Below are 25,126 nucleotides of genomic sequence, written 5' to 3'. Positions count from 1 at the left end.
GATTGGAATGTTGCCTCCATTTTACTACTTCCTAAATAGACCCAGATAATAACATTGTAATGGCTAAAATAAGCAGCATTATTTTTCTCCTTGGTGCTGTAGTTTTCCATAAAGCAGATAATCTACATTGTAAAATTATAATATTATACATTTTCAATGGGACAAAATAAAGTTATTTTTATTTAGAATTTTAAAAATATCATAAGCATTTTGCATTTTTTCCCTGAATTTATTTTTTTCCTTTCCTTTTCCTTCTTTCCTTCCTCTCTGTCTCTGTCTCTCTCTCTGTGTCTCTCCCTCCTCCCCCAACTTAGATACCAATTGAGTCAGTTTGGAACACAGCTTGAGGCCCAGAATCAGACAATCCCAATGGGACTTCTCCCTAGTTGTGTAAATCTTACCCCTCAAGCCAACTATTTCTCCTCTTATATGATAAAGATGATAATAGTATATCCTTTAGAGTCACTCTGATGATCATGATGATCACATGGACATTTTGTGCCTGGCTTACAGTAAGAACTTGATAAATGTTAGCTACTATATATTATTAACATGCTGGGACCACATAGTATATGCAACATCAAGAACATTGATCTGGAGTAAGAAAACAAAAAGGGAAAGCTCATAAGCTAAAAGCAAAGCTAAATGAAAAAGCTAAAATGATGGCAAAACTGTTGAGAGAGATCTTGAAACTGCAAATTAGATACACAGGAAACAAGTGAGAAGTAGGAAAAATACACACTTTTAGTCAATGAAATAACAATAAGATTGTTGCATTAAATGAACAAAAATTAGTTCAGGCCATAAGCTAAGCAAGAGGATTTTCCTAATCACGGTCAGCATTTATATTGGTAAGAGTGGTTTAGGGGATGATATTTCTTTGAATTATATGGGAGATGAAAACAACTGAGCTTACAGATATCTTGGTCCAACTCAATCTTTTCACAGGTCAAGAGACTAGGATTCCAAGAGATTAAGTACCTTGTCTAAGGTGACACATCTCCTGATGGCAGAGCTAGACCAGAACTTCGGTCCCCTGATTGGAGCCCAGGGGCATATCCTACTGGGGCACATAGGTTTCAAATTGTGACAAGATCAAAAAACCCAGAGAACTTTCATGCTGGAATGAGAACAACTTTGCCTTCACATCAGGGATCATTTTTCACCCATGGAATTCAAAGCATTCTTTCATTATATCATTATACCCATTTTCCATAGAATAGAAACAGAGATAGTTTTTGATTGACTGGCTTTGCAACCCAGCCTCAGCACCATACATAAACCCATCATGCCCCTGCAAGCTGCTATGTTAACCTGTGGTAAGTTCCTGTCCTGACTCTGGACCATCTTACAGCTTGCTTTCTATAGTCTATAGTCCTTCGCCATTGTCTCCTTTCTACCAAATACAAGACTCCCAAAGGAGTATTTTCTGTTGTTCATAGATCTCCAACTTCTTGAACAGTGCCCAGCATGTATTTGACCATCAATGAGAGTCATGCCATTTCTCGAATGAATGAACAAAAAAACTGATGGTCTGGGTTTCTCTGTCTAGCCACTTGAACTGGAAGGTGAATTTTGGGCCATATGTGTGGGCTCTGATTTGGAGACCTCTACTATATATTGTCCAATTCCACGTTCTGCAACTCTGGGTCAAAGGTGCCTGCCCTTGGATCATACCCTGGATTCCAGGATACAACATACTGAGCACATTCCATGCTACACTCAAGGCTGACAGAAAAGAAGATATGACACATATACTCTGGAAGACTGGACTTCTCTAGTTCAGAGCTGTAAAAGGGAATCCTCCAATTCTTGGGCATGGTGAGAACTTTGTTGATGCTTCCTTAGTGAGGTCAGTGAAGTCGCCCCTCTGAGAGAAGGAATAAAACCCAACGCCCATGGGCACAAACCCAGTGAATCCAAACAGGGCTTCCCCCCAGTCGAATCAGCCAACCACCATTATCAAGGTTAACTCAGCCTTCAGACTGGGCATACAAGGTTCCCTTTAGCCTAAAGTTGTACTTGATTTTCATTTGAAGCCTACCTCACCAGCATAAAGTCTGTTTAACCACTGATGTCAGAGTTGGACAACAAAGTAACTTTTGGCTTTGCTTTGTTTCTTTAAGCAAAATAGCTTCAGTCTCCCTGGTGAAACAGTCCTCCATCAACATCTTCCAGTGTAAACAGAAAACCCTCCACACAGGCTGCCTTATTGCAGAATTGTTACAACTCCTGAGTGCCAGATGTTGTCTACAGGATTCCCCAACGGGGTCTGAGGGTTCACACTACCTTAACTGATGTGGTCACTTTATTAGATGGCATATTTGCCCTCCAAGGCCCCCGAGGCTCATTTCTTTGGGAATTTCACATCATGTCAAAGGTTGGCTGAGTATGATCTTCTCGCAACATAAGCCACAAGAAGATGATCAGATGATATGGTGCTTTGGGTGTTAACAAATACACTGCTCATCATGAAAGCACCTCAGAGCAGATAGTGCATTTTCCTATTTCTCACCCAGCAAAAGCAACCTTATCATCATCAACCACGGCTGAAATGGGCTGATCAAGATCTAAGAATTGACCATCTTCAGGCTGAGACAAACCACACGGGTCACATGCAGGTAACTGGTGGCAACATGCTGCTTCTGGAGAAAAGGAGAGACAAGCCATCCAATGGATCTTCAAGCTAGGCAAGCACTTCTAGGCCTTGGGGACGTTTTCAGTGTCCTCTGCTTCAGCCCTGATTGCTCTTGTTTTTATACTGTCCTGTGATCAACAATAAGATACAAGGTTTAGAAGGAAAGATGCTAATAAGTAAGTTGGAATGAGAAAAAACAGCATCTGCAACACAAGCTATTCCATGCACATACTTGACCAGGTCTTCTGACGGTCAGACTCTTCCTATACAGGCCACTGGCAATACCTAATGAGCAGACCCATCAAAATACCTTGTCAAATCCCTGGGAAAAAAGGACCTTAATTTCTGACCCCAAGACAAGTTAATTATAAGGTTGAGAGAAGCCTTCTCCTAAAGCAATCCTGGACCCCCCTGCAGCTCTAAAGACGGTTGGAATAAGTGCACACAGCATTGTGTTACTATAATACCTATTGTTGAAGAAAACCATTTTATGGTCTCAGAGCATATATTTGTCCCTCATAAATATTGTCCTTCCAAAAAAGGAAGTAAAAAAAAAAAAGAAAGTAGAGGCATCTTTTGTGCCTTTGTTGAGGTTTCATCTCATTCTATACCTATTTCCCTGATGAACCATTCTGTCATACACTTATTCTTACACTTGTTGGGAAGCCAAAGTGAGTGGGTCATTAATGGGTCTTTAAAGAAAAGACCAATATAAGTCTCTCTTCTTCTGCCTGGCCCCCTAGACTAACGTGGCAAAAATTCGGGTTATTCTACAGGTCATCAGGCTGTAGGCGTAAGACAGGAAGTCTCAAGAATTGTTTTTGCAAATAGCTTATTATCAGAGGAAATGTCAGCTGAGTCAGGAGCATTATCCTTCAAGTGGACCTGGGTGTTGAGGGATTTAATTGGGGTGAATAGTTGAACGAGACAAAGATGGCTTTTCCTTGGGGACCCATGTACTCTATAAGAGGGCCAAAATAGAAATGCTTACGCAATGACTTTCTTCCTAAAAATTCAGAGCACTTCAGAAATGCCCATTAATTGTATTCTCAGCTCAACTCTGAATGTTAGTAAACTTATGATGCAAATAGACTTTCTGGGAAGTTACATATATGCCCATAACTTCTTGTATGGCAATGTATAGTCGTTAAAGAAACTGGCAATTTATCGAGTACCATCACCAAATACCATCAAGGGCTGCAAATATAAATCTTGTGAGAGGAGAGTTTTGAGATATTTGGAGGGCTTCAAGAATAATCAGCCCACCAAATCTTCCTACAACTTCTATTTTTCAACTTCAATGTTTAAGCACTGGGTATTTTCACTTGTTTGGTCTTGTATGGAGAAATTTGATGTTAAAGTCTGTTATAGCGGGTTTGCATCTTTCCATCTTTTCTGCTTTAGGAAAGTAGATGCTGTATAATTTGGTGTGTAGATGTTTATGATGGTCACATCTTGGAGTCTTGAACATTATAAAGCAGCACAATCCAAAGCACATTCTATGACATCCAATCACTTTCTGTGGTATCCAATAGAACTTTTGTGATGATGGACAGTGTTTTTGCACTATTTTAATTAATTAATTAATTAATTAATTAAAATAAAAAAATTCAGGTTTTCGGTCACATTACCCACACTTCAAATGCTCGGTAACTATTATTATCAGCTGCTACTAACTGAAAAGCATGGTTATCTAATACCTTCTTTGTCTTGCCTGAAACTTTTTAGCTTGCATTTTGTCTTGCCTGTTATCAAAGCCTCGACCCCTGCTTTCTTTTTGTTTGTTTGCTTTTGACTGGCACGATTTGGCGAACATTTTATTTTCGACCTTTCTGGATTGCTCTGTTTTAGGCAAGTCTCTTGTACGGAGCCCAGAGTTAAAGTCTGTTTTCAATCTCAGGTTGAGCCCATTTGCATTTATTGATATAACCTCTGTGTTTGATCTGATTTCTTTCATTGTATACATATTATAAATACTAGTAAAGCCATCTCTTTTTAGTTAATGTGCACTGGCTTCATGCTCTGAGCTCACTAAAATTAGCTGGCATCCTCTTTCTTCTCTCATCTCCCATCCGCTTTCCAATTTTAGTCAATAATATTATCTTTCGAGCGCCTGGGTGGCTCAATCAGTTAAGCGACTGCCTTCGGCTCAGGTCATGATCCTGGAGTCCCGGGATCGAGTTCCGCATCGGGCTCCCTGCTCAGCGAGGAGTCTGCTTCTCCCTCTGACCTCCCCTTTTTCATGCTCTCTCTCTCAAATAAATAAATAAAATCTTAAAAAAAAAAAAAAAGCATCTGCCTTCGGCTCAGGTAATGATCTCGGGGTCCCGGGATCGAGTCCCGCATCCGCTCCCTGCTCAGCAGGGAGTCTGCTTCTCCCTCTGACCCTCTTCCCTCTCATGCTCTCTCTCATTCTCTCTCTCTCAGATAAATAAATAAAATCTTTAAAAAAATAATATTATCTTTCTTAGTGTTTACCTTTATAGTCTTAGGCTTCTACAATTCAGTGTGTCAGCATTAAATGATATTCTATGACTTCCTCCAACTGCTCCAGATGCAGTGAACATTCTACTTAGCACATTCTCTGTCCTCTTTTTTCTTCCAACATTTTATTATGAAAATTTCCAAACTGACATTGAAGTTGAAAGAATTTTTACAGTGGACACCAATATACCCACTGGCCAGCTGCTATCATTAACATTTTACTATATTTACTTTATCAGTATGTGTCCATCCATCCATCCTTCTGTCCATCTGTCAATCCATCTCATTCTTTTATGCCCTTCAAAGTAAATTAGTACATTGACCCTTAAATCCCTCAGCCTACATATCACTAATAGGGTTTAAATATTTGTTTAAGGTATTTTCCTTTTGGTGTAAAATGTGCATGTGGTACGGCACCTAAATCTTATGTATATCTTTGCTAGTTTTGAAAATTGCATACATCTGTGTAACCTGACCCCCCCCAACAAGATATAGAACATTGCCATTGCCCCCAAAACATTCCCTAGTGCTCCTTTCAAGTTAATCCCCACTCATCAATCAGAGGCAAACTTCTGCTTTTTTTTTTCTACCATAAATTAGTTTTACCTGTTTTAGAACGTCACAGAAATAGACTCAGACAGTATGTACTCTTTTGGGTAAGGCTTCTTTCACTCAGCATTAATGCCTTTGAGATTTGCTCAGGTGATTGAGTCCTATTTACTGCTCAGAAGTATTTTATTGTAGGGCGCCTGGGTGGCTCAGTTGGTTAAGCGACTGCCTTCAGTTCAGGTCATGGTCTTGGAGTCCCGGAATCGAGTCCCACATCGGGCTCCCTGCTCAGCGGGGGGTCTGCTTCTCCCTCTGACCCTCTTCCCTCTCGTGCTCTCTGTCTCTCATTCTCTCTCTCTCTCAAATAAATAAATAAAATCTTTAAAAAAAAAGTATTTTATTGTAAGAACATATGGTGTTTTGTATGTTCTCTTATTAATGCACACTTTTTTTCCATTTTGGGGCTATTATGAGGAAAGCTTCTATGAACATTTTTTAAAATGATTTTATTTATTTATTTGAGAGAGAGAGAGAGCATGAGAAGGGGGGGCAGAGAGAGAGCGAGGAGAGGGAGAAACAGACTCTCCACTGAGCAGGGAGCCCAATGTAGGGCTCGATTCCAGGACATGGCATCACGACCTGAACCAAAGGCAGCCACTTAACCAGCTGAGCTACCCAGGCACCCCAAACTTCGATGAACATTTTTGTACAAGTGTTTTTGTTAGCTTTTTAAATTTATCTTTGGTTGATACCTACAAGTAGAATTACTGGGTCATATAGTATGACATAGGTGTATGTTACTTTATGAGAAACTGGGGAATATTTCCCAACCAGTTTATATCCACACCAAGAATGCTATTTTCCTCACATCTTCACCAGTATTTGCTGTTGTTAATCTTTTTAAATTTTAGCCATTCTGGTGAATATATACTGGTATCTTATTGTGGTTTTAACTTTCAGTTCCTTGATGACTAATAACATCGAGCACTTCATTTGTTTACAGGCCATTTGTATATTTTGTTTTATGAACATGTATTAAAATATTTTGCCCATCTTACAATTGGGTTGTTTGCCTTTTTGTTATTGAACTGTAGGTTTATTTGTTCTAATGTGCTGGATACCAGTTATTTGTCAGATATATATTTTGTGAATATTTTCTTCTATCTGTGGCTTATTGCTTATTCATTTTCATAACAGTATCTTTTGATAAGGACATGTTTTTGGTTTAACGACATTTAACTTTTTATTTCAAGAATTGTATAGTTACTGCTCCCAGCGACCTGTCTGGGAAGCTTTTGTGCACTCCAAGTTACTGAGATATTTTCATATGCTGTCTTCTAAATGCTCTATTGTTTTAGCTTTTACACCTTGGTCTCTGATCTGTTTTCTCTCCCTTTTCCTCCCATATTATTTTTTTTTAAGATTTTATTTATTTATTTTACAGGGAGAGACACAGCGAGAGAGGGAACACAAGCAGGGGGAGTGGGAGAGGGAGAAGCAGGCTCCCCGCTGAGCAGGGAGCCCGATGTGGGGCTCGATCCCAGGACCCTGGGATCCTGACCTGAGCCGAAGGCAGACGCTTAAAGACTGAGCCACCCAGGCACCCTATCCTCCCATATTTTGTTAAATGTGCCAGTGATATAATATCAGAATGCATAATATTTGCATATTATTTTTCTACCCTTATTTTCAAATTTGTTTGAGTCCTATTTCTAACGATTTTTAATCCCCCCCTCTCCAACCTGACCCTTTGCCAGTATTTCTCCAGTCATCCTGCAGTTGGGTGAAGCTTGTCCTCTAGTAAGTTGCTAAAGAAGTGTGCATGGGTACAATATTCTTTTATTCTTAGCCTCCATACTCAAGGGAGAGTTGGGACTGATAAAACATCTTTGGTTCATACTTTCTTGCTTTGATCAGTATTTTAAATAGGAGTTATTTTCCATTGCTTATTATTTTTCCAAAGGAATTTCAAGTATATAGACACTGGATGAGAAATCCATTTATTTTAGACTATTTTCTGAAGATCTATATACAGCCATTTCACCTCAACCTTGTCTTCTAGGCCATGTAGAGGGGGGCTGCCTTGTGAATTTCCTTGGTACTGATGGTCAGTATGGATGTCTCCTTTGTAACATTGGGTTTCTGTGAGTTTTGAATTTGTGTGTACCTATGAATGCATATAGTAAATGTAAGGTATTAAGCAAATATATGCAACAATAATAATAATACCACTCCACTATTTTTATAGTGAGAGGTTTATATCTAAGAATGTAGAGGTTTCCCTTAAACAAGACTGGAAGTTGAGCCTAGAAATACTAAAAATAATTTATGAGGTTGATAACCCAAAGTCTAGATAATTTAGTTTCTTGTATAAACTTGGGACTCAGATGTCAATTAAATCCAATTACTGACTCTTAGGAAAACTTTGAGTCATTACAAGTTGGGTAAAAAAACTGAATTCATGAGGTATGCATTTTTTCCCCCAATTAAATTTTTCCAAAATTGTTCCTTCCTTACTTAGCAAGTCCATATAGGAGTATATGAGGAATGAGGAATCCATTATCTCAAAATACAAGAAAGATTTTTAAAAATCTCTCAGAAATAAGCAAGCACTAAACACTAGCATCTGATCTAAATGTGTCAATGTGAGATAATCCATAGAATTCAATATCTTTCTCTATTTATGTAATATAAATATCACAATATGGTTTTCAAACACACATCATTCTGTTTAACAAAATTATGTAATAAGACAGAAGAAAGTAAAAAATGATTAGGTAATTTATAATATGCTGGAATTATTATTTACTTGTGTAAAAAAGATTAAATTCATATAGCACCATGTTGGCAATGGACAAGCAAAGACTAATAATAAGGGATTTTTGCACCTTTCATACAAGGACAAGGCTTTTCATGAAGACAGTAAATCTCTGTTCCCTAAGGTAAAAAATAATTAAATCAAATCTTTGCCTTCCATGGAAATTTTAATTTCAAAATGGAAGTGTTTTTTCTTATAAAGGTTATACATGCTTCTAAAATGTAAAAAATACAATTGCATATAAAATAGGAAGTGAAAGCATTCTATCACTTCTATGGCTGCCGCCATTACTGATCTTATGCCACAGAAAAATCACTAATATTGGTAACTTAGCATTTCAGACATCATATAAATATATGTTATATATTATAAACTTACAAATTGTGTAATTTATAAATATTCTTTTTTGCCTGAATGGAATCTGTAATCTTATCCTTTTTCATTCAACACTGTATCTTGGACATGTTTCATGTTAGTTCATATAGATCTACCTTTCTCCTTTTAAATAGATTTATCATATATATATTATATGAAGGTGCCTTAATTGAGTTAATGAATCTCCTGCTGATGGATGATTAGTCAAATTGTCCCCAGCTTTTCGATACTATAAACTGCATTGTGGTGAACATTCTTATACACGTTTATCTACTAGGGGGATTTATTATATTTTTTAGAAGTGAAATTTTGAGATGAAAAGGAATGGCCATTTTCAATATTCATACATGGTGCTAGATTATACTTTTGGGTTATTATAGACCTCAGGACTTTGCTTGGCTTGGAAGATGACCAGTAATAGAATAATAGAAATTCAAGATATTGAGACCACATTAAAATTAATACCTATTATTTTTGTTATGAAAAAGATAAGAGGATTGATGAGAGGATTCAAGGTATTGGTCCATGATTGGACTACATGCAATGGAGTAATGCAATGGAAGGGATATGCTTCCCTTTTTATAAAATGGCAATAAGGGTAACGAACCTTATAGCTTTATTGTGATGATTTAAGGAGATAATGGTTGTAAAACTCCTACCCTAGTACTGGCACAAAGTCGGTGTTCAGTAAAAGAGTATTGATATTTCTATAAAGAGAATTTATTCTCATGACAGAGCCCTCTTTTAGCTTTCATGATCACATTTTAAATAACTCTTGTTGGCTTCTGGTTTCATCAAGTATGAGACATTGGTAAATACTTAGTACAATTTAGTGTGAACAAGGAAAAGTTGTGGAGTCTTTAAAAATGAGTGACCAACGTTTATGCTACAAGACATGGGATGTTAGGGGTTACTAGTCAAGGCCAAAACTTAGGGCCAGGAATATCTGCCATATGCCAGGGGTCAGTGCCTGCAGGGTGAGAGGTACCAACATAAGCTCAGATGTCAGGAAGTGAAAGCAGACCAAGAGTCAACAAGCAAGATGATTCACAGGTAATAGGACACCCCAATGTCAGGAGTCATAAAAAGCCAGGAGCCTGGCTCTTCAACCACAGAAAGGCTCAAGCTCATAGCAGACTAAGGCCAATGCACAATCTGAAGTTTTAAAGTTCAAGGTAGGCAGCCAGGGGCCCAAGGGGACCAAAGCATACCTCTGTGCCAAGGAGACTTGGCTGACAGCTATTTCTAGGTTCTTCCAGACTTGTATGGGTCAGAAGTCAATCACAGAAGTCCTGGTCTAGGTCCTCCAGGACAAGTAGGTGAATCGGACAACAGAAAGTTAGATCACATATAGGAAGAAAGAAGAAATAAATTTTCTATGATAGTTGCAACACACTGTGCTTAAAACCTTCTCATACCAAAGCATTAGAAAAGCTATACCTGCTTACGTTGGCAAGCCACATATCTGTTATCATCTCTTGGGAAATGGAATGTTGCTGTGTTCTTTCCTTTGTGTTTCTCAAACAATTAAGTATCTAACATCCTTATAGCTCTGCCAAGATTGAAGCTACTATGGCACTAAAACTAAATTGTAGGTTCCGTCTCTGTGTTACGCTCACCTGTCTCTTCCTGGAAGAGGTCAAGTGTGATGTTGGAGGGACACATTACTACGTGCTGCTAAGAGGTAGATGGAGACAGGCACAAGTCAACTATTGTAGAAGCCTCATTCTTAGACTTGAACCACAAGATGTCTAGGGATGTGTAAATAACTGCCTTGGGCCAATTTTCTAGAAATCAGTACCTGAGGCTAAACCTTAAAATGCTTTATTGGGAAGCGCAATCCCATGAAGCAGGAGGCAAAGGAAGAAGCAGAGCAAATAGCAAAGAGCCGGTTATGATGCTGGCCACGGCTTGATTATAAGTGCCATCGATTTCTTGTTCTTGCAGGATGTCTGCAGAGAGATGGTATAAAGCTATTACATCTTGGTTCTGGGGGCGGCGGGGCGGGGGGAAGAATTATCCTCTGGCTTCTATTTCCAATGGATCAAAGTTTGCTCTGCAGGGCGTTACCCCCCACGCTTCCAGGTTGTACCTCCTTGTCCTTCCATCAGCTGCTGGGGAGGGTAGATCCAAGAGAGCAACTGTGGCATCTGCAGCATAAGTCACTTTCCTCAGGGCAAGCCACAGTGTAGGAGCGAGTCACTGGCATTTCCCACACCACTGCCTGGAGCAGGCAACCTCACAGTTTCCACTGGGTGGGTGCTCAGTGGGTTCTGAAGCATCATTTAACTCAAAGCCCAAGAGCAAGAGGGAAGTCCAGGGGAGGCCCTGGCTGGTCATGCCCCCAAGTGATGCCCTGGCCACAGGAACAACACAAGCCACTGATCAAAATGCAAAACATGTGTCCAGATCAGGGGTGACTCATCAACTGAGCCCATTACTATGACATTAACATGTTTCTGATCACATGATAACTATGACCATGGAGCGCTTGTGGCCCAAAACACTTAATATATAATCAAATGTATGAATCCCATTTAATAGATACTGTTTTATGTCCTATTTTTTCCATTTAATTTTCTATGGTGAAGATTTCCTCATCTCATTCTATATTCTTCAAAAACGTTTTTCACTGGCAACAGCATATTCCATAATATGCATATATAGCAATGTATTTCACTTTCCCATATCATTGAACACATTGCTTGTTTGTAATTCTCTGCTTTCGCAAGTCATTCAATGTGTGCAAGCCAGATTTGTCTAGCCTATGTTGTTAAAACAAACAACTCTTAAATCTTGGTGGCTTAAAATAACAGAGATTTATTTTTCACTCACGTATGGGGTTAGCAAGGGATCTCTGCGCATCATAGTCACGTAGACACCAAGGCTAACAGAGAAACATCATCTTGAATGTCGTTGGTCACTGTTCCAGAAGGAAAAGATAACTCTGGAGAGATTCATGTTGGCAATTAAATGCATCCTGAAAGTGACACATGCCACTTCTGAACTCATAGGTCAAATCTATTTGCAAGGCCCCACCCAATCACAAAGGAGCCGGAGGGGAAAAAGAACAAGACATGGCAAGTATTACTCAGTGTGACATCATTACAAAAGGCCTTGTACCTAAATCTTTTTGTGTTTTGCTACTTATTGTTGCTACTTATTGTGTTTTGCTACAAATTGTTGTGAGACAGTGTAAACATTTTTATGTCATTGATGCATGCTCTGGAGTTTTATGTTTTATACTCTCCTCTGTACAGGGGCGTCGGGGCCTGCAGACTACATTTCCCAGATTCCTTTGCCCGCTGGGTAGAAGCCTTTTTTTTTTTTTTTTTTTTTTTGCGTCTGGCTCCATCAGCAGTCATGAGAGCCAACTACAAGTGATCGCAGTCTCCAGGAGCAAGCCCAGAAACACCAACAGGATGTCAGCTTTCTGCTCGGGGTTGTTGGTGGTGCTTGTGGACTCTGGGTAATACCTACCCTCTCCCTTTTGCTTCTCCAGGCCATGAGGGAGAGTTAGCTTCCTGCAATTAAGTATTACCTCTAGGTACCATCATCTTCCCCCTTTGGTTCTTCCAGCTCTGCTAACAATTTTCTAACCAACTTCTGTGTTAGATTTCCTCCACCTAAGATGCCTGACTGGACACCTACTGATATACCATATGTGCCAAATTGCCCCCAGAGAGTTTGTGTCAATTTATACCCAGTCCCTAAGCATCTGAAAATATCTATTCCCTTTAACCTTCACCATAAAAAATGTTTTATATTTTCAATTAAAAATTACCTTCTGATTTTATAGGGCCTGAATATTTTATTTTAATTTGTATTTCCTTGTTAGCTGTTGAGACTGAATTTTTAACTTGTTTGTTAGCCATTTGTCCTTTCACAAACTGATCACTCATGATCTTTATCTCTTTCAGGGCTATCTCTACTTTCCATTGCTTTGCAGAAGGCCTTTATATGTTAAGGACTTTCATCTTTTCTCTCTTATTTATGTTTCAAATATAATCCCAGTTTGTCCTTTGCTTTTTATTTCTGTTTATGGTGTTTTATAACGTGAAGAAACTAATTTAAAAATTAAATCAGTTCTACTAATTTTACTATATGATTGCTGCCTCAGGATTGGGTTTTGAAGACCTAATTAAGGTTTTAAAGTTTCCTTCATAAAATATAGTTTTAACCGCTTATCTGTTAGAGTTTAACAGATAATAAAATGAGAGATATATGGCTTCTTAAACTGGTTTTATTATTTTTCCTTCTTCCTGCCTCTTCTTATCCAGATCACAAAGGGCTGCACAAAGGGTAGAGAGGATGGTTCAGAACCACTGCACTGAAGTGAGATTCTCTGCACAGAATCAGAGCGGCTATGCTCTCACTGGCCAATGAGCCCTACACACAATTCCAGTGGAAAGTGGTCCATGAAATGGCTCTCCTGTGGGTGTCGCTGTGATGTGACAAGTAATGGCCAGAAGCCCAGACCTCCAGCCCCAGCTGATTTCCTCCTCCTTTACCAGGACCGCCACTTCCCTCATCTTGATATTCTGGGCTCCTGTCTTGAAAAGTGGTTTTTGATTAGTATACGGAGACTTCTCTGGGAACTGCCTCAGACCCAAATTATGCTCAACATTTTTATCTAATACCTTCTCTGTTGTCCTTGCAGGTGGTTTAAGGAGATGAAATTATGTGTTGGATGGATATGTATCAATAATTTATAAAAATTTCTACTCAGTATTTCGCTAAAGGATGTCATTTTTTTTCTCTATTGGTTTTTGCCTTTGGTTTTATGCTTAGAAAACATTTTTCCATCTCCAGATCAGGAAACCATTGATCTCTCTTTTCTGTTTGTTTGGAGATAGTAGAGTAGTCTACCCTGAACAGTGAACAGCGGTTGGGCCCTAGAAAAATCTTACAGCAAAGAGCACTAGCTGGTATGCAAAAAATTAATATTTGCCTTTTCTTTCTTTTCTAAAGATTTTTTTTCCATTATGAAAAGCATAATTTTCCAATAGTCTGTTCCACTTCATTTCTTTCCTAGAGACTGGTCTATGGTCTCAGGAAGAAAAAGGAGTGCTGGACAGGGTGTCCATGACTTCACACTTCTCAGTAGCAAATTCTGCCCCTTCCTCATTAAGGTAGTAGCCTCACAGCCCAATCCCTCTAGTCCAGGGGTTGGCATACTTCACCTGTAAAAGGCAGATAGTAAATCTTTGAGGCTTTGCCAGTCTGTGGAAACTACTCCATTCTGCTTTGTGGTGTGAAGCAGTCTTAGGCAATGTGAAAACTAATGAGCGTGTTCCAGTAAAACCTCACAGGAACTAAAAGCTGTCGACTCCTCGCCTCCGTGCTATGGAAGAGGGGTAACCCAGTAGGTGTGATTAATGGACACTTCAACTTTGGTACTTTTGTGTTAGTCAGGAATGCCCACCAATTTCAATCTCACAAGTTTGTTTAGTTTGGATGTTAGTTAATGCCATTAGGTGAGACCGTTGTGACTGGTGTGGTTTCTGTGGCTGTGAATTAACTGCAGTACCATTTCGTCTTGGAGGTGAAGTGGGGAGCAATCATGAGGTAGGTCAAAGGCCTCGCCTGAGAAGTGGCTGATGGCTTCAGCCCCCAAAAGTCTGTCCATTATCACAGGTTGAAGCTGTTAGGCTTCAGTGACTCATCAGTGTGTCTGTTCTCCCTGATGTCCCTGATCTTTGGGAAAGCACCAGAGAAATCCTGACAGGCTGCCGCAGCCTGCCCCTCTTCAAAGTACTGTACACTCACCACCTCGGTTTTCACAAAAGAAAGAGATTGCTTAATTTTGCCTTTTGTATCCATTGTTCAGAGCAAATTCTAGGAGTCTGTATTCTATACTTTTGAGCAGCTTCAGTCTTCACATTTTTAATACACATATACTTGAGAGGAAGAATACATAGGATATAAGAAAGCACAGTTTTTTAAAAAAAATCATTTTAAAGCACCAGAATGGGACACAGATCTATGTCACATAAATTAAGCTTAAATCTTATATTTATGGGTTTGGATAGAGGCTAGCAGTATCTGTTACAGATATCTTCTTATATGCCTTTAATAAAATCTCCCTCCAAGACACATGTATAGACTGAAGGACAGCCCAGTCACTTGCAGTTTTAACTAACGCTTGAAAAATTATGTATTCATGCATATTTAGCTACTTGCAAATAATGGTAGGCGTCAGGCCATACCTGTCTCATTCAACCCAGCTCATTAGCAGAGGCCACTTGATTAAGGGCTGATCCAGATTTTGCGCACTCTGAAGCTTATATAACTCTTATAACTAAAAAAAAAGACAAAATTAGCTATCAAAGTATTTAGAATGAAGAAAATTTAAAAAAATAGTTTATTTTCTAAAAAGGTGACAAATAACACAAACATTATAAAATCCAGAATAATAACATAACACTTTAATATAATTAACTGGCTCAGTTGGTTGGGCGACTGCCTTCGGCCCGGGCCATGATCCTGGAGTCCCGGGATCGAGTTCCGCATCGGACTCCCTGCTCGGCGGGGAGTCTGCTTCTCCCTCGGACCCTCCCCCCTCTCATGCTCTCTATCTCATTCTCTCTCTCAAGTAAATAAATAAAATCTTAAAAAAAATTTATAATTAACTTTCTAACACGTCTCTATAATACCTGTCCCTTACATTTTGGCTGTTACACCATGAGATTGAAATTTTGTAACATCGTTTTTCATAAACAATAGAAATAAAAGTTAGTCTCTTCTCTAACATAGTTCTTCAAAATACTCTTCTTTATTATTGATAGTTTAGAGAAGTTTCAGGTTCATGACTTGTAAGTAATACCGTCAGGTAAATGTGTCAGATTATAGTCAAATTTAGAAAAACTTTTCTCAAGTTTCTTATATGAGTTCTAAGATTTCAGGGCAATGCAAATGTTTTGTGCAGTGAGTCATCTTTAATACTGCGTGAACTGACAGCATTCTTTGGTTTGTTAGGGCCTCTCGCAGGGTCTTGGAAGGGTCTTGTGCAGGTGGAAAGAGGGTCCCTGAAGCTCAAGTTTCCTTAGCCTCATGGTAAATTCATTCCTGAACCAGATCCTACAGGAAGGTTCAGTATTTCTTCATTTTTTTTTTTTTTAGACAAGTCATGACTCAGAGAGGCTGGCTAGTTGCCAGAGGACTACCCTAAAACTAACCTTTTTTCTGCCCGCCTGAGTCTCTAGATATTGCCTATTCCTGGATCCCTCACCATTGTGTTTTGCTCACTTGGGAGGAGAGAGGGCCTGGTGAACCTGATGTAGGTTGTTACAGAATCCATCACTGTTTTGTGAACACTTTGCCCTGCTAATAACCTGGATGTAGCCCCTGCCCAGGCTAATCCAGTTCCAGTGGCTGGCCTAGCTACAGGTTGGCCACCCTCCCAGTGTGCCCTTCCTGTTAGTGTCCAGCCTGATCATTGGATATGACCATGAGAGGACAGTAGGGGGGATAACAGGTGGTTTATTCATCCGGTAGGAGTATGCTGGGGTTAGTCAGAAAAAGCTACGTGGATAGGAGTTATAGATGTCTTTCTGAATGACAAGGAAAATATTGGAATAGCTGGAAAATATATTCACATGTAAATGGCTTGAGTCCAAGTCTCATGAAAAAGATTTGCAGGAGAGAGAAAGTTGGTGGGGACAAATGAAGAGAATGAAAGGATGGAAGAAATGGGAAATTAGAAAGTGATTAAAATAATTGGTGATAGGGAAGGAGACAAATGGAATAGAAAAATGGGAAGGAATGGGAATGAAATAAGGTATGTATGTAGGGGGTTTGGGTAAAGAATGATATTTGAAGGCAATGGTTGACCTGAATGAATGAGTACATGGATTTAAAAATCATATAACAAATCTGGTGGCATGTCTTACCCATTTATTTTATTTATTTATTTATTTATTTATAAAAGATTATTTACTTATTTATAGAAGATTTATTTATTTATTTGAGATAGAGAGAGAGAGAGAGAGAGAGAGAGAGAGAGGAAGGTGGGCAGAGGGAGAGGGAGAAGCAGACTCCCTGCTTAGCAGGGCTTGATCCCATGACCCTGAGATCATGACGTTTAACTGACTGAGCCACCCAGGTGCCCCTATTTATTTATTTTTTTTAGAGAGAGAGAGAGTGAGAGAGAGAATGAGAGCCGGGGGATGGGGGCAGAGGGAGAGGGAGACAGAATCTTAAGCAGACTCCATGCCCCGGGCAGAGCCTGATGCGGAGCTCCGTCTCACAACCCTGAGATCATGACCTGAGCCAAAATCAAGAGTTGGATGCTTAGGGGCACCTGGGTAGCTCATTCGTTGAGCGTCTGTCTTTGGCTCAGGTCATGGTCCCAGGGTCCTGGGATTGAGCCCTTCATCGGGCTCCCTGCTCAGTGGGAAGCCTGCTTCTCCCTCTCCCATTCCCCCTGCTTGTGTTCCTTCTCTTGCTATGTTTCTCTCTGTCAAATAAATAAATAAAATCTTAAAAATAAAAAGAATTGGACGCTTAACTGGCTGAGCCACCCTGGTGCCCCATATTTTAAAACCAGGTATTTCCAAATTATTAAAATGAGCAGTATGATAACACAATTATAAAGCATGAGAAAGAACTTTCTGGATTCAAAGAACTTCAAAGCCTAATTAAAAGTTCCAAGGATATAAATGAAAATACTACTATTCTATGAAACCAATTACAAGTGTTTTATTTTTCAAAAATAGTTTGATGCACGTATAACCATCATTATTTGCAAACAAAATATGTAGAAGCAGCTAGTAATTTGGTGATCCTTCTTTACCCTTCTGACATTTTTGGGAGATGTTAAGTGCCATACTTCCTTATAAGAGATCTTCAATTAAAGAATTTAATTACAAAAAAAAGAATTTAATTACAGAGAACTAAATATTGTTTATTTTATTGGACACTGGAAATGAATCCCTGCTCCAGGGTCATTTAACATTGATTATTAAACACAGAACAAATCAATGCCTGCTTCAGGGAGTATTAAAAGCAAAGTCTTTAGCTTGTGTCACCCTTTGCCTATGGGAAACTTTATTTTAATATCACTTTGAGATATAGAACAAACTTAGAAACAAATCAATCTTCAAAACAATTCATAGAACTTCCACTTTATAAATTATTCGTAGGTAGGACACTGCCCATGATAAGAGAGGCTTATCAGTCTCTCCTATGTTCTCTGAATCTATGCTATAGTCTTTCTCTGCATTTTACTAGGAGCATGGGAGAGATATTTTCAGTTCTCTGTAACCTAAAATATTTCTTGGGTGCTAATGACAGAAGAGATGATGTTTGCTGCCTCTTAAATTTTGGCTGTTTTTATTCCATTAGCGCAAGACTATTGAACAAAGGAATGAAATCCTATCAGGAGTGAGAGGCTTTAGAATCTTCTGACCTATCGTTTTTGCCTTTCTATCAGTATGTTCCATGAATGTGCACAGAGGCATCCCTGTCTGGAGGGCTGGGAAGTTGAGGCTTGTGACAAAGCAAACTTGAATAACAAAGGAGGAAAAAATGAATAACGCTTATAAATTTGACAAATAAGAAATGAGGATGTATTAACATTAAGTCGGCTACTTGGCAAAGGAGAAAGGGCCCTTATGGGTCAAATACCAAAGCCCTAAGTTTTAAAGTAGGGATGTCTGCTGCCTGTGCTGACCCATATCAAAACATCTCACAGCAACAGGTGACATTGTCACTTTGACCTGAACTGTACTTTCTCTCAAATTTCCTTTATTCCATACAGCTGGCATCTTTGGTCCCCTGTGATTTCCAGTAGTTAATACCCTCCATCTATCCCTCTTTCATGATCTTGTATGGACCAGAGATCTGGTGGGTTTTCCCCTCGTTCTGTGACCTACAGAGGCAACTGCACTGCACCCTTCTCGCAGCCTGGACTTTGGGAGAACTATTCATTAGAGGGTCCTCAGCTGTACTTTCATCTTCTAGTACCTATTTCTCCTTGTTATTGTCTTTATTTGGTGGTTTGAATATAGATTAATTACTGCTATAGGGGTGACAGGTGATCTCAGTCAAAGTTGAGTCTGATTGCGTTGGGGTAGCAAAGTCCTTAAGCATTTATATTTGCATGAGTTGATATCTATTGGGGTGTTGTTTGTTGTTGTTAAAAGAAAATGAGAAGGCTTTGTGCAATGGGAAAGGCAGGGAGTGGGAACCAGCAGGAAAGAGGAGAAGAGAGGGCTGGCATGGTGTCTGTCTAAGGTGCTTGGCACTAAAGTGGGTGAGCCGCCACATTGAATCGGTTGAATTCGGGTAAGTACAACATGGAAAATATTTCCTAACCCCCTCAGCCCCCGGCCCCATCTCAACCTGCAAACGTGTTCTGTCCAGTTTCCCATCACCTCTTCTGGCTGGCATTTTGGCCAGATTCCTTAGCTTTTCAGTCACTTTCACAGATCAGTCTGATTTTCAGGTACAAAGAAGTCTCACTCAATGTAAATAACAACTTCCATGTCATAACTCAGGTCAAAACTTCTCCCCTCCCCTGCACAGCCTGACCGGGGAGGTAGCAGAGGAGGGGCTTTCGCTTGCCCGTTCACACCTTCATCAAAATCCCTATTGCCCTGTTGTCTCCTCCTCCTCCTCGGCTGAGGTGGTCTCCTGATAGGGCTCCTCAACCCTGCTCCCACATTTTTTGGTGGGACCCTTTCAAGATGACTTGAGTCTAGCTTCCTTCTGGCAGGCCTCTTGTTCCCAGGGCAAAATCATAACCCTTGCCCAACAAACCGTGGGGTGCCCCCTCTGCTGCCTTCTCTCTTGGCCCTGACATCACAGGCAGATCCTCTACCCTCCTCCCTTCAGAGTTCTCTAGGTAAGAGGAAGCCCTGGTTCTTAAGTTCACATATACCCCTGAGCTCCAGGGGACATACATCAGGTTCTCCTAAGAACTTGCTCATGGTGCCCCACCCTGGGCCCATGGGGTTCTGGGGTCTAAGTCCTGCATCTCAGTAACCATCTTGCTGGAGGGAAAGACACTTGTCACCCTTCGTGCAAGCTCTGGCTACTCTGTGGTTCTTGGGAAGCCCTCTCTCTTGGCTTGAGTCAGGGTACCCCAGCCCCTATCCATCTGGCCGGCAGCTCTTTGTCTCCATTACTGCTAAGCCATCTTTATAATTTCTAGTCTCGTCTCCTGTAGCTGGTTAATAGGGTCCAGGGAAAGTCCTGGTTTTGTTCTTAATTAGTGAGTCACCCATTTAACATCTTGTTATTGTTATTCCTAAGAAAGACCAATACTCAAGGGTGACAAGGAAGCCAGAAAAAGGAACAGAATTTTGTCAGTCCTGAGCTCAAGTGAGGTGACCTGTGGGGACTCCCAGAAACCACTGAGGTGGCTTTGGGAGACATGTTAGCTTATGAGGACTGCCATAACAAAATACCATAGACCAGGTGACTTCAAACAACAGAACTTTATTTCCTCACAGTTCTGAAGGCTGGAAGGCAAAGATCAAAGGGTCAGCAGTGTTAGTTTCTTTTGAGGCCTCTCTCCTTGGCTTGCAAATGGCTGCGCTCTTGCTGTATCTTCACACGGTCTTTATGTTGTGTGGACATGCCCAGGATCTCCTTCTCTTCTTATAAGGATACCATCAGATTGGATTAGGGCTGCACCCTAATGGCCTCATTTTAACTTAATCACCTCTTTAAACACCTTATCTCTAAATACAGTCAGATTCTGAGGTACTGGGGGTTAGGACATCAACATAGGAATGTTGAGGGAACCCAATCCATAACAGAGGAGAGGGCTGAGGCTGGGGTTTTCTGGCCCCTAGATGCACCCCTGAGGGTGCTGGCCCCCTCCAGCACACCCTCACCCAGTGACCTTTGGTGTGGCCGTGCCTAGAGTCCTGCAGGCCGACCAGAGGGGATGACCGAGCTCCTGACGTTTAGGCACTGATGTTAATTCAGTCCACTGGAATTCTCAGTCTTCGAAAGGGCAAATCAGTCCTTCAGAGGTAACGATTACTTTCTACAACATTTAATTAAAGTAACATTCCTTTCTTTAAAAAATAACAAGGAATTCCCAAGACAACTAGTCTTAACCATCTAATACCAGATTAGAAACAATTCACTTCTGTGTCTACCCTAGTCAAGTGGAAAATTGAGCAATTAAGTGTGTGTTTGCTTAAATTATGCAAACAATTATCTTAATAGGCCACATTGTTTTGTTTTTGTAGATCCAACCTTTATTTGACTTAAGTGGTTTATTTATTTAGATCCATAGCTTTTAAAAAAAATTTTGTTTTTAATTTTAATTCCAGTAGAGTTAACGTACAGTGTTATATTAGTTTCAGGTGTACGATATAGTGATTCAACAGTTCTATACATCACTCAGTGCTCATCATAAGTGTACTCTCAATCCCCTTCACTTATTTCAGCTATCGCCCTGCGCCTCTGAAAACCATTAGTTTGTTCTCTGTAAGTAAGAGTCCGCTTCTTGGTTTGTCTCTCTCTCTTTCTCCTTTGTTCATTTGTTTTGCTTTTTAAATTGCACATATGAGTGAAATCATATGGTATTTGTCTTTCTCCGATGGATCTATTTCACTTAGCATTATACTCTCTAGTTCCATCCATGTTGTTGCAAATGGTAAGATTTCATTCTTTTTTATTATGGAATAATATTCCATTGTATGTACACCACATCTTCTTTATCCATTCATCTATCAGTGGATACTTGGGCTGCTTCCATAATTTGCTTATTGTAAATAATACTGCAATAAACATAGGGGTGCATATATCCTTTTGAATTAGTGTTTTTGTATTTTGGGGGTAAATACCCAGTAGTGTCATTACTAGATCATAGGGTAGTTTTATTTTTAATTTTTTGAGGAGCCTCCACGCTGTTTTCCACAGTGGCTATATCCATTTGCATTCCCACCAACAGGGCGAGAGGGTTCCTTTTTCTCCACATCCTTGCCCACACTTGTTATTTCTTGTGTTTTTGATTTTAGCCATTCTAACAGGTGTGAGGTGATATTAGATCCATAACATTTTGATGAGGCTATTTTGATGCAGCAATATTGGGGCAGCTCTTTTGATGACAAGAAATTTTGACCACTCTTAAAAAAACAAAGAAAGAAAATCCTGTTACACTTACAGTTTTCAAAATGTAATACTAAGTGTAGAATAGCCATCCCCACTCTTAGTCTCAGCCATCACCACCCCACTCACAACAAAATTTTCCTTCTCCAAAGATAGCAAAAGAAATTTTAAAGATTTTATTTATTTGAGAGAGAGAGAGCACACAAGCAGGGGGAAGGGCTTTTTTTTTAAGATTTTTTTTTTTTATAGCAAAAGAAATTTTAACATCTCTGGAAACAAAACCTTGGAGGGAGAAGAATAAAAAAGAAGGACCTGAGAAAATCCAACTCCAAAGAAGTAGGGCACTTCAATTTTAATGCTCATTCTTGTAGCACCCTCATCTTTGCAAATTTTGGGGGACTCTGGTTGATTCTGTGGAATATTTCTGGATGCTATGTTTCCCTTTCCTAACCCTCTCGAAACTATGGAAAATTTGGGACCAATACCCTTATAAGAAATTTATATTAATAAGTATACCGGAAAATAGAATGTAATGCATATGGGCAACATTAAATATGTAACAGGTGATCCAGGGATCAGACAAAAGGTAAAATCACTTACAGAACCAGTTTATCTCATCCAAATGTGACCCAAGCCACCTGGTTTCTCTTTGCAAACTCCCCTGAATTGTCTGTGTCTATTCCTTTCTATAGACTGGTGGAGCCTCTTGATGCCACCTGGTCTCCTGAATGCACCCTGTCGGTCTTCCCTGGTGTCACCTTCTGACTGTGTGTCATTGTGCTCAACAGAGCTTTCTTACTTTTTTCATTCATTTTACTCTCAATTCAATAAGAAGTGGACTTAGTGTTATTGAAGGTTGGCACCTTTTTCTCTTTCCTTCACATTTTTTCCTGTGTGGGCCAGAGAGATTTCCCATCTCCACTGAATTTCTTCTCCTCAGAATGAGTCCCTCCGACTTAAGTCTTCAAATTAACAGTCTATTTTATTAATCTTGGATTACTTTGAAGTGAAGTTAATTGACATAATTGCATAAAATCCAGGTTCAATCAAACGGTAAAGTGGAAGAGATGATCAATAAGTTAGCAATTATTCAATAATTACCGTGGACAATGCATGAACTAATTTTAAATGTCTGATTTGGATCCACTTTTAAGGAGATGAGATGTTAAATAAACAAGGCACATCTCTACAGGGCAGTTCTAACAAGTGATTTAATAAAGCCACGCCTTTTTAGAAAAAATTGTGGTTAAATATACATAGCATAAAAATGAGCATTTTAACAAATTTTAAGTATACTGTGGCATTAAGTACATCCGTGTGCAACTATCACCACCATCCAAGTCCAGAATTTTTTACCATCCCAAAATGAAACTCTGTACCCATGAAACACTAACTCCTCATTTCCCCCTCCCCCAGCCCCTGGCAACTCCATTCTACTTTCTGTCTCTGATTTTGATTACCTCATACAAGTGGAATTATACCGCATCTGTCCTTTCGTCTCTGGCTTCACTTAGCATGATGTCTACAAGGTTCATCCCAGTTTGTTGGTTTGCAACCCTCTTGGGAGCTTCCCAGATGTAATCTAAAATCAGCCTCCTTAGGGGGAGGGCAGGGAAAGAGCTAAGAAAGAGGGGGCCACTCCAAGTTGGTAGACAGCAGTATTAATAAGCAAAGGGAACTTACATACATATGAGGCTTGCCTTTGGTGACAGCTAGACAAATAGGTCCCCACACCCACCTGCCAAATCTTAAAAGTTTATTAAGAGGTCTTAACTGGGTTCATTCTGCTGGTGTTCTCAACATACCATCTGAAGGCTATGTCCTTAGAGCAGCCTCTGGGAGCAGGAAAGGCAAGTTGAACTCCCATTCCAAGGAGAGGGGCGGGGGTGCCTGGGTCAAGCTCAGGGGTCAACTGGCAGTTACATCTTTTCAGTTACCTTCCCCAACGCTGTTCCAAGTGCTTTGCAAATATTAATTTACATAATTATTCATCTTTGTATGTTCCCCAGGGTCTAGAAAGTGCTTTCCGTGTATTAGATATAAAATATTTGTGGAACGAATTTCGGTAGGACTTAAGCATTTCCAAGTGATTCTGCTTGCTCTTCTGGTTGCAAAGTTACAAAAGGACCCGGTTTCTCCTAGGGGGCATAACTTTACACTAGGTTTCAAGTTTAAAAGAAACCCTCTATTTTAGACACATTTAGGCCAGTTTCCCACTAAGGGAAGCCATTCCTGAGTGACAGAGACTGTAGAAAGTGACTCAACGTAATTAAAGTTTTTCATTCTAAAGGTGCTGCAATCACCTATGACAAGACTCAGGAAAAGGGAAGACCCCGAGGCTGGGCTGCCCGTGCAGATCCACGTGGTAGGTGGACGGAGGAGGCGGGGCCCGAGGCGGGGCGGGGCCTGCGGGGCCTGCGGGGCGGGGCCTCTCGTGGGGCCTCTGGCGGGGCGGGGCGCGCCACTGCGCCGGGCGGCGATGGCGGCGGACGGGGACTGGCAGGATTTCTATGAGTTCCAGGAACCGGCCCGGAGCCTCCAGGACCAGGAGAACTGTAACGCGAGCCCCGAGGCCGGCGCAGGGCCGGGCGGGGGAGGCGACGGCTTCCCGGCGCTGGCCTGCAGCTTGGAGGAGAAGCTGAGCCTGTGTTTCCGCCCCTCGGGTCCGGGCGCCGAGCCCCCGAGGGCGGCCGTGCGGCCCATCACCGAGTGCAGCCTCCTGCAGGGGGACGAGTGAGTGCGGGCCCGGCCGGGAGCGGGCGGGAGCCTCCCCTGCCCCTCGCGCGGCCCTCGTCCTGCCCTCTGGCCCTCTGTCTGCAGCCTCGGCGGGACTCGGGCCCCAGGCTCCTCCCCGCGCCCTCCTTCCGCCTCCTCCGGCTGGCGAGTCCCCGCCCTCTCTGCTCCCCCGCCGCGCTCCCTGGGGCTTTCGGCCTCTGGGCGTTCAGAGATTTAAATCCCCCCGCTCCCCTGCGCTCCACGCTTCCTCACCCTCCGCCACTGCCCTCCTCCTGCTCCCTAGAAACCGACCCAGGTTGGGTTCAGAGGGGAACCTCCTTCCACGGAGCAGGTAGTTAGATATAGAACCTCCTCGGGCACATGTGTAGCCACTCATTCATTCAACTAGCATTTATTTAAGCGCTAAGTGCCAGAGGCTGCTTCGCGCTGGGAATACCAAGGTGACTGAACATACC

At 40.9% G+C, this 25,126-nt stretch overlaps 1 protein-coding gene and 1 long non-coding RNA gene across 5 annotated transcripts in view; one reads left to right on the top strand and one right to left on the bottom strand.

Annotated features, from left to right (window-relative positions):
* Positions 1-2,305: 2,305 nt before the first annotated feature.
* On the bottom strand, positions 2,306-10,373 carry LOC112820618 (uncharacterized). Its single transcript, XR_003207212.2, has 3 exons — positions 10,305-10,373; positions 10,076-10,168; positions 2,306-2,766 (listed from the first exon to the last, which is right to left on the bottom strand). It is a non-coding gene; the product is annotated as an uncharacterized lncRNA (long non-coding RNA).
* A 13,994-nt stretch (positions 10,374-24,367) lies between these two features.
* Positions 24,368-25,126, top strand: part of FEZ2 (fasciculation and elongation protein zeta 2) — a 41,648-nt gene continuing 40,889 nt past the window's right edge. For all 4 annotated transcript variants that reach the window (XR_003207297.2, XM_025868043.2, XM_073897280.1 and 1 more), the window contains exon 1: positions 24,368-24,668. Coding sequence is in view for 3 of the 4 variants with exons in the window: in XM_025868043.2 (XP_025723828.1) it covers positions 24,415-24,668 (254 nt within the window). In the remaining variant the exon portion in view is untranslated. The remainder of the gene's footprint in view (positions 24,669-25,126) is intronic.

This window comes from Callorhinus ursinus, unplaced genomic scaffold (assembly GCF_003265705.2).
Source record: "Callorhinus ursinus isolate GAN/ISIS: 27379988/994484 unplaced genomic scaffold, GSC_fseal_2.0 scaffold10, whole genome shotgun sequence".
Classification (NCBI taxonomy): domain Eukaryota; kingdom Metazoa; phylum Chordata; class Mammalia; order Carnivora; family Otariidae; genus Callorhinus; species Callorhinus ursinus.
Note: the sequence above shows the minus strand (reverse complement) of the source record. Positions and strands in the feature narration are given on the sequence as shown.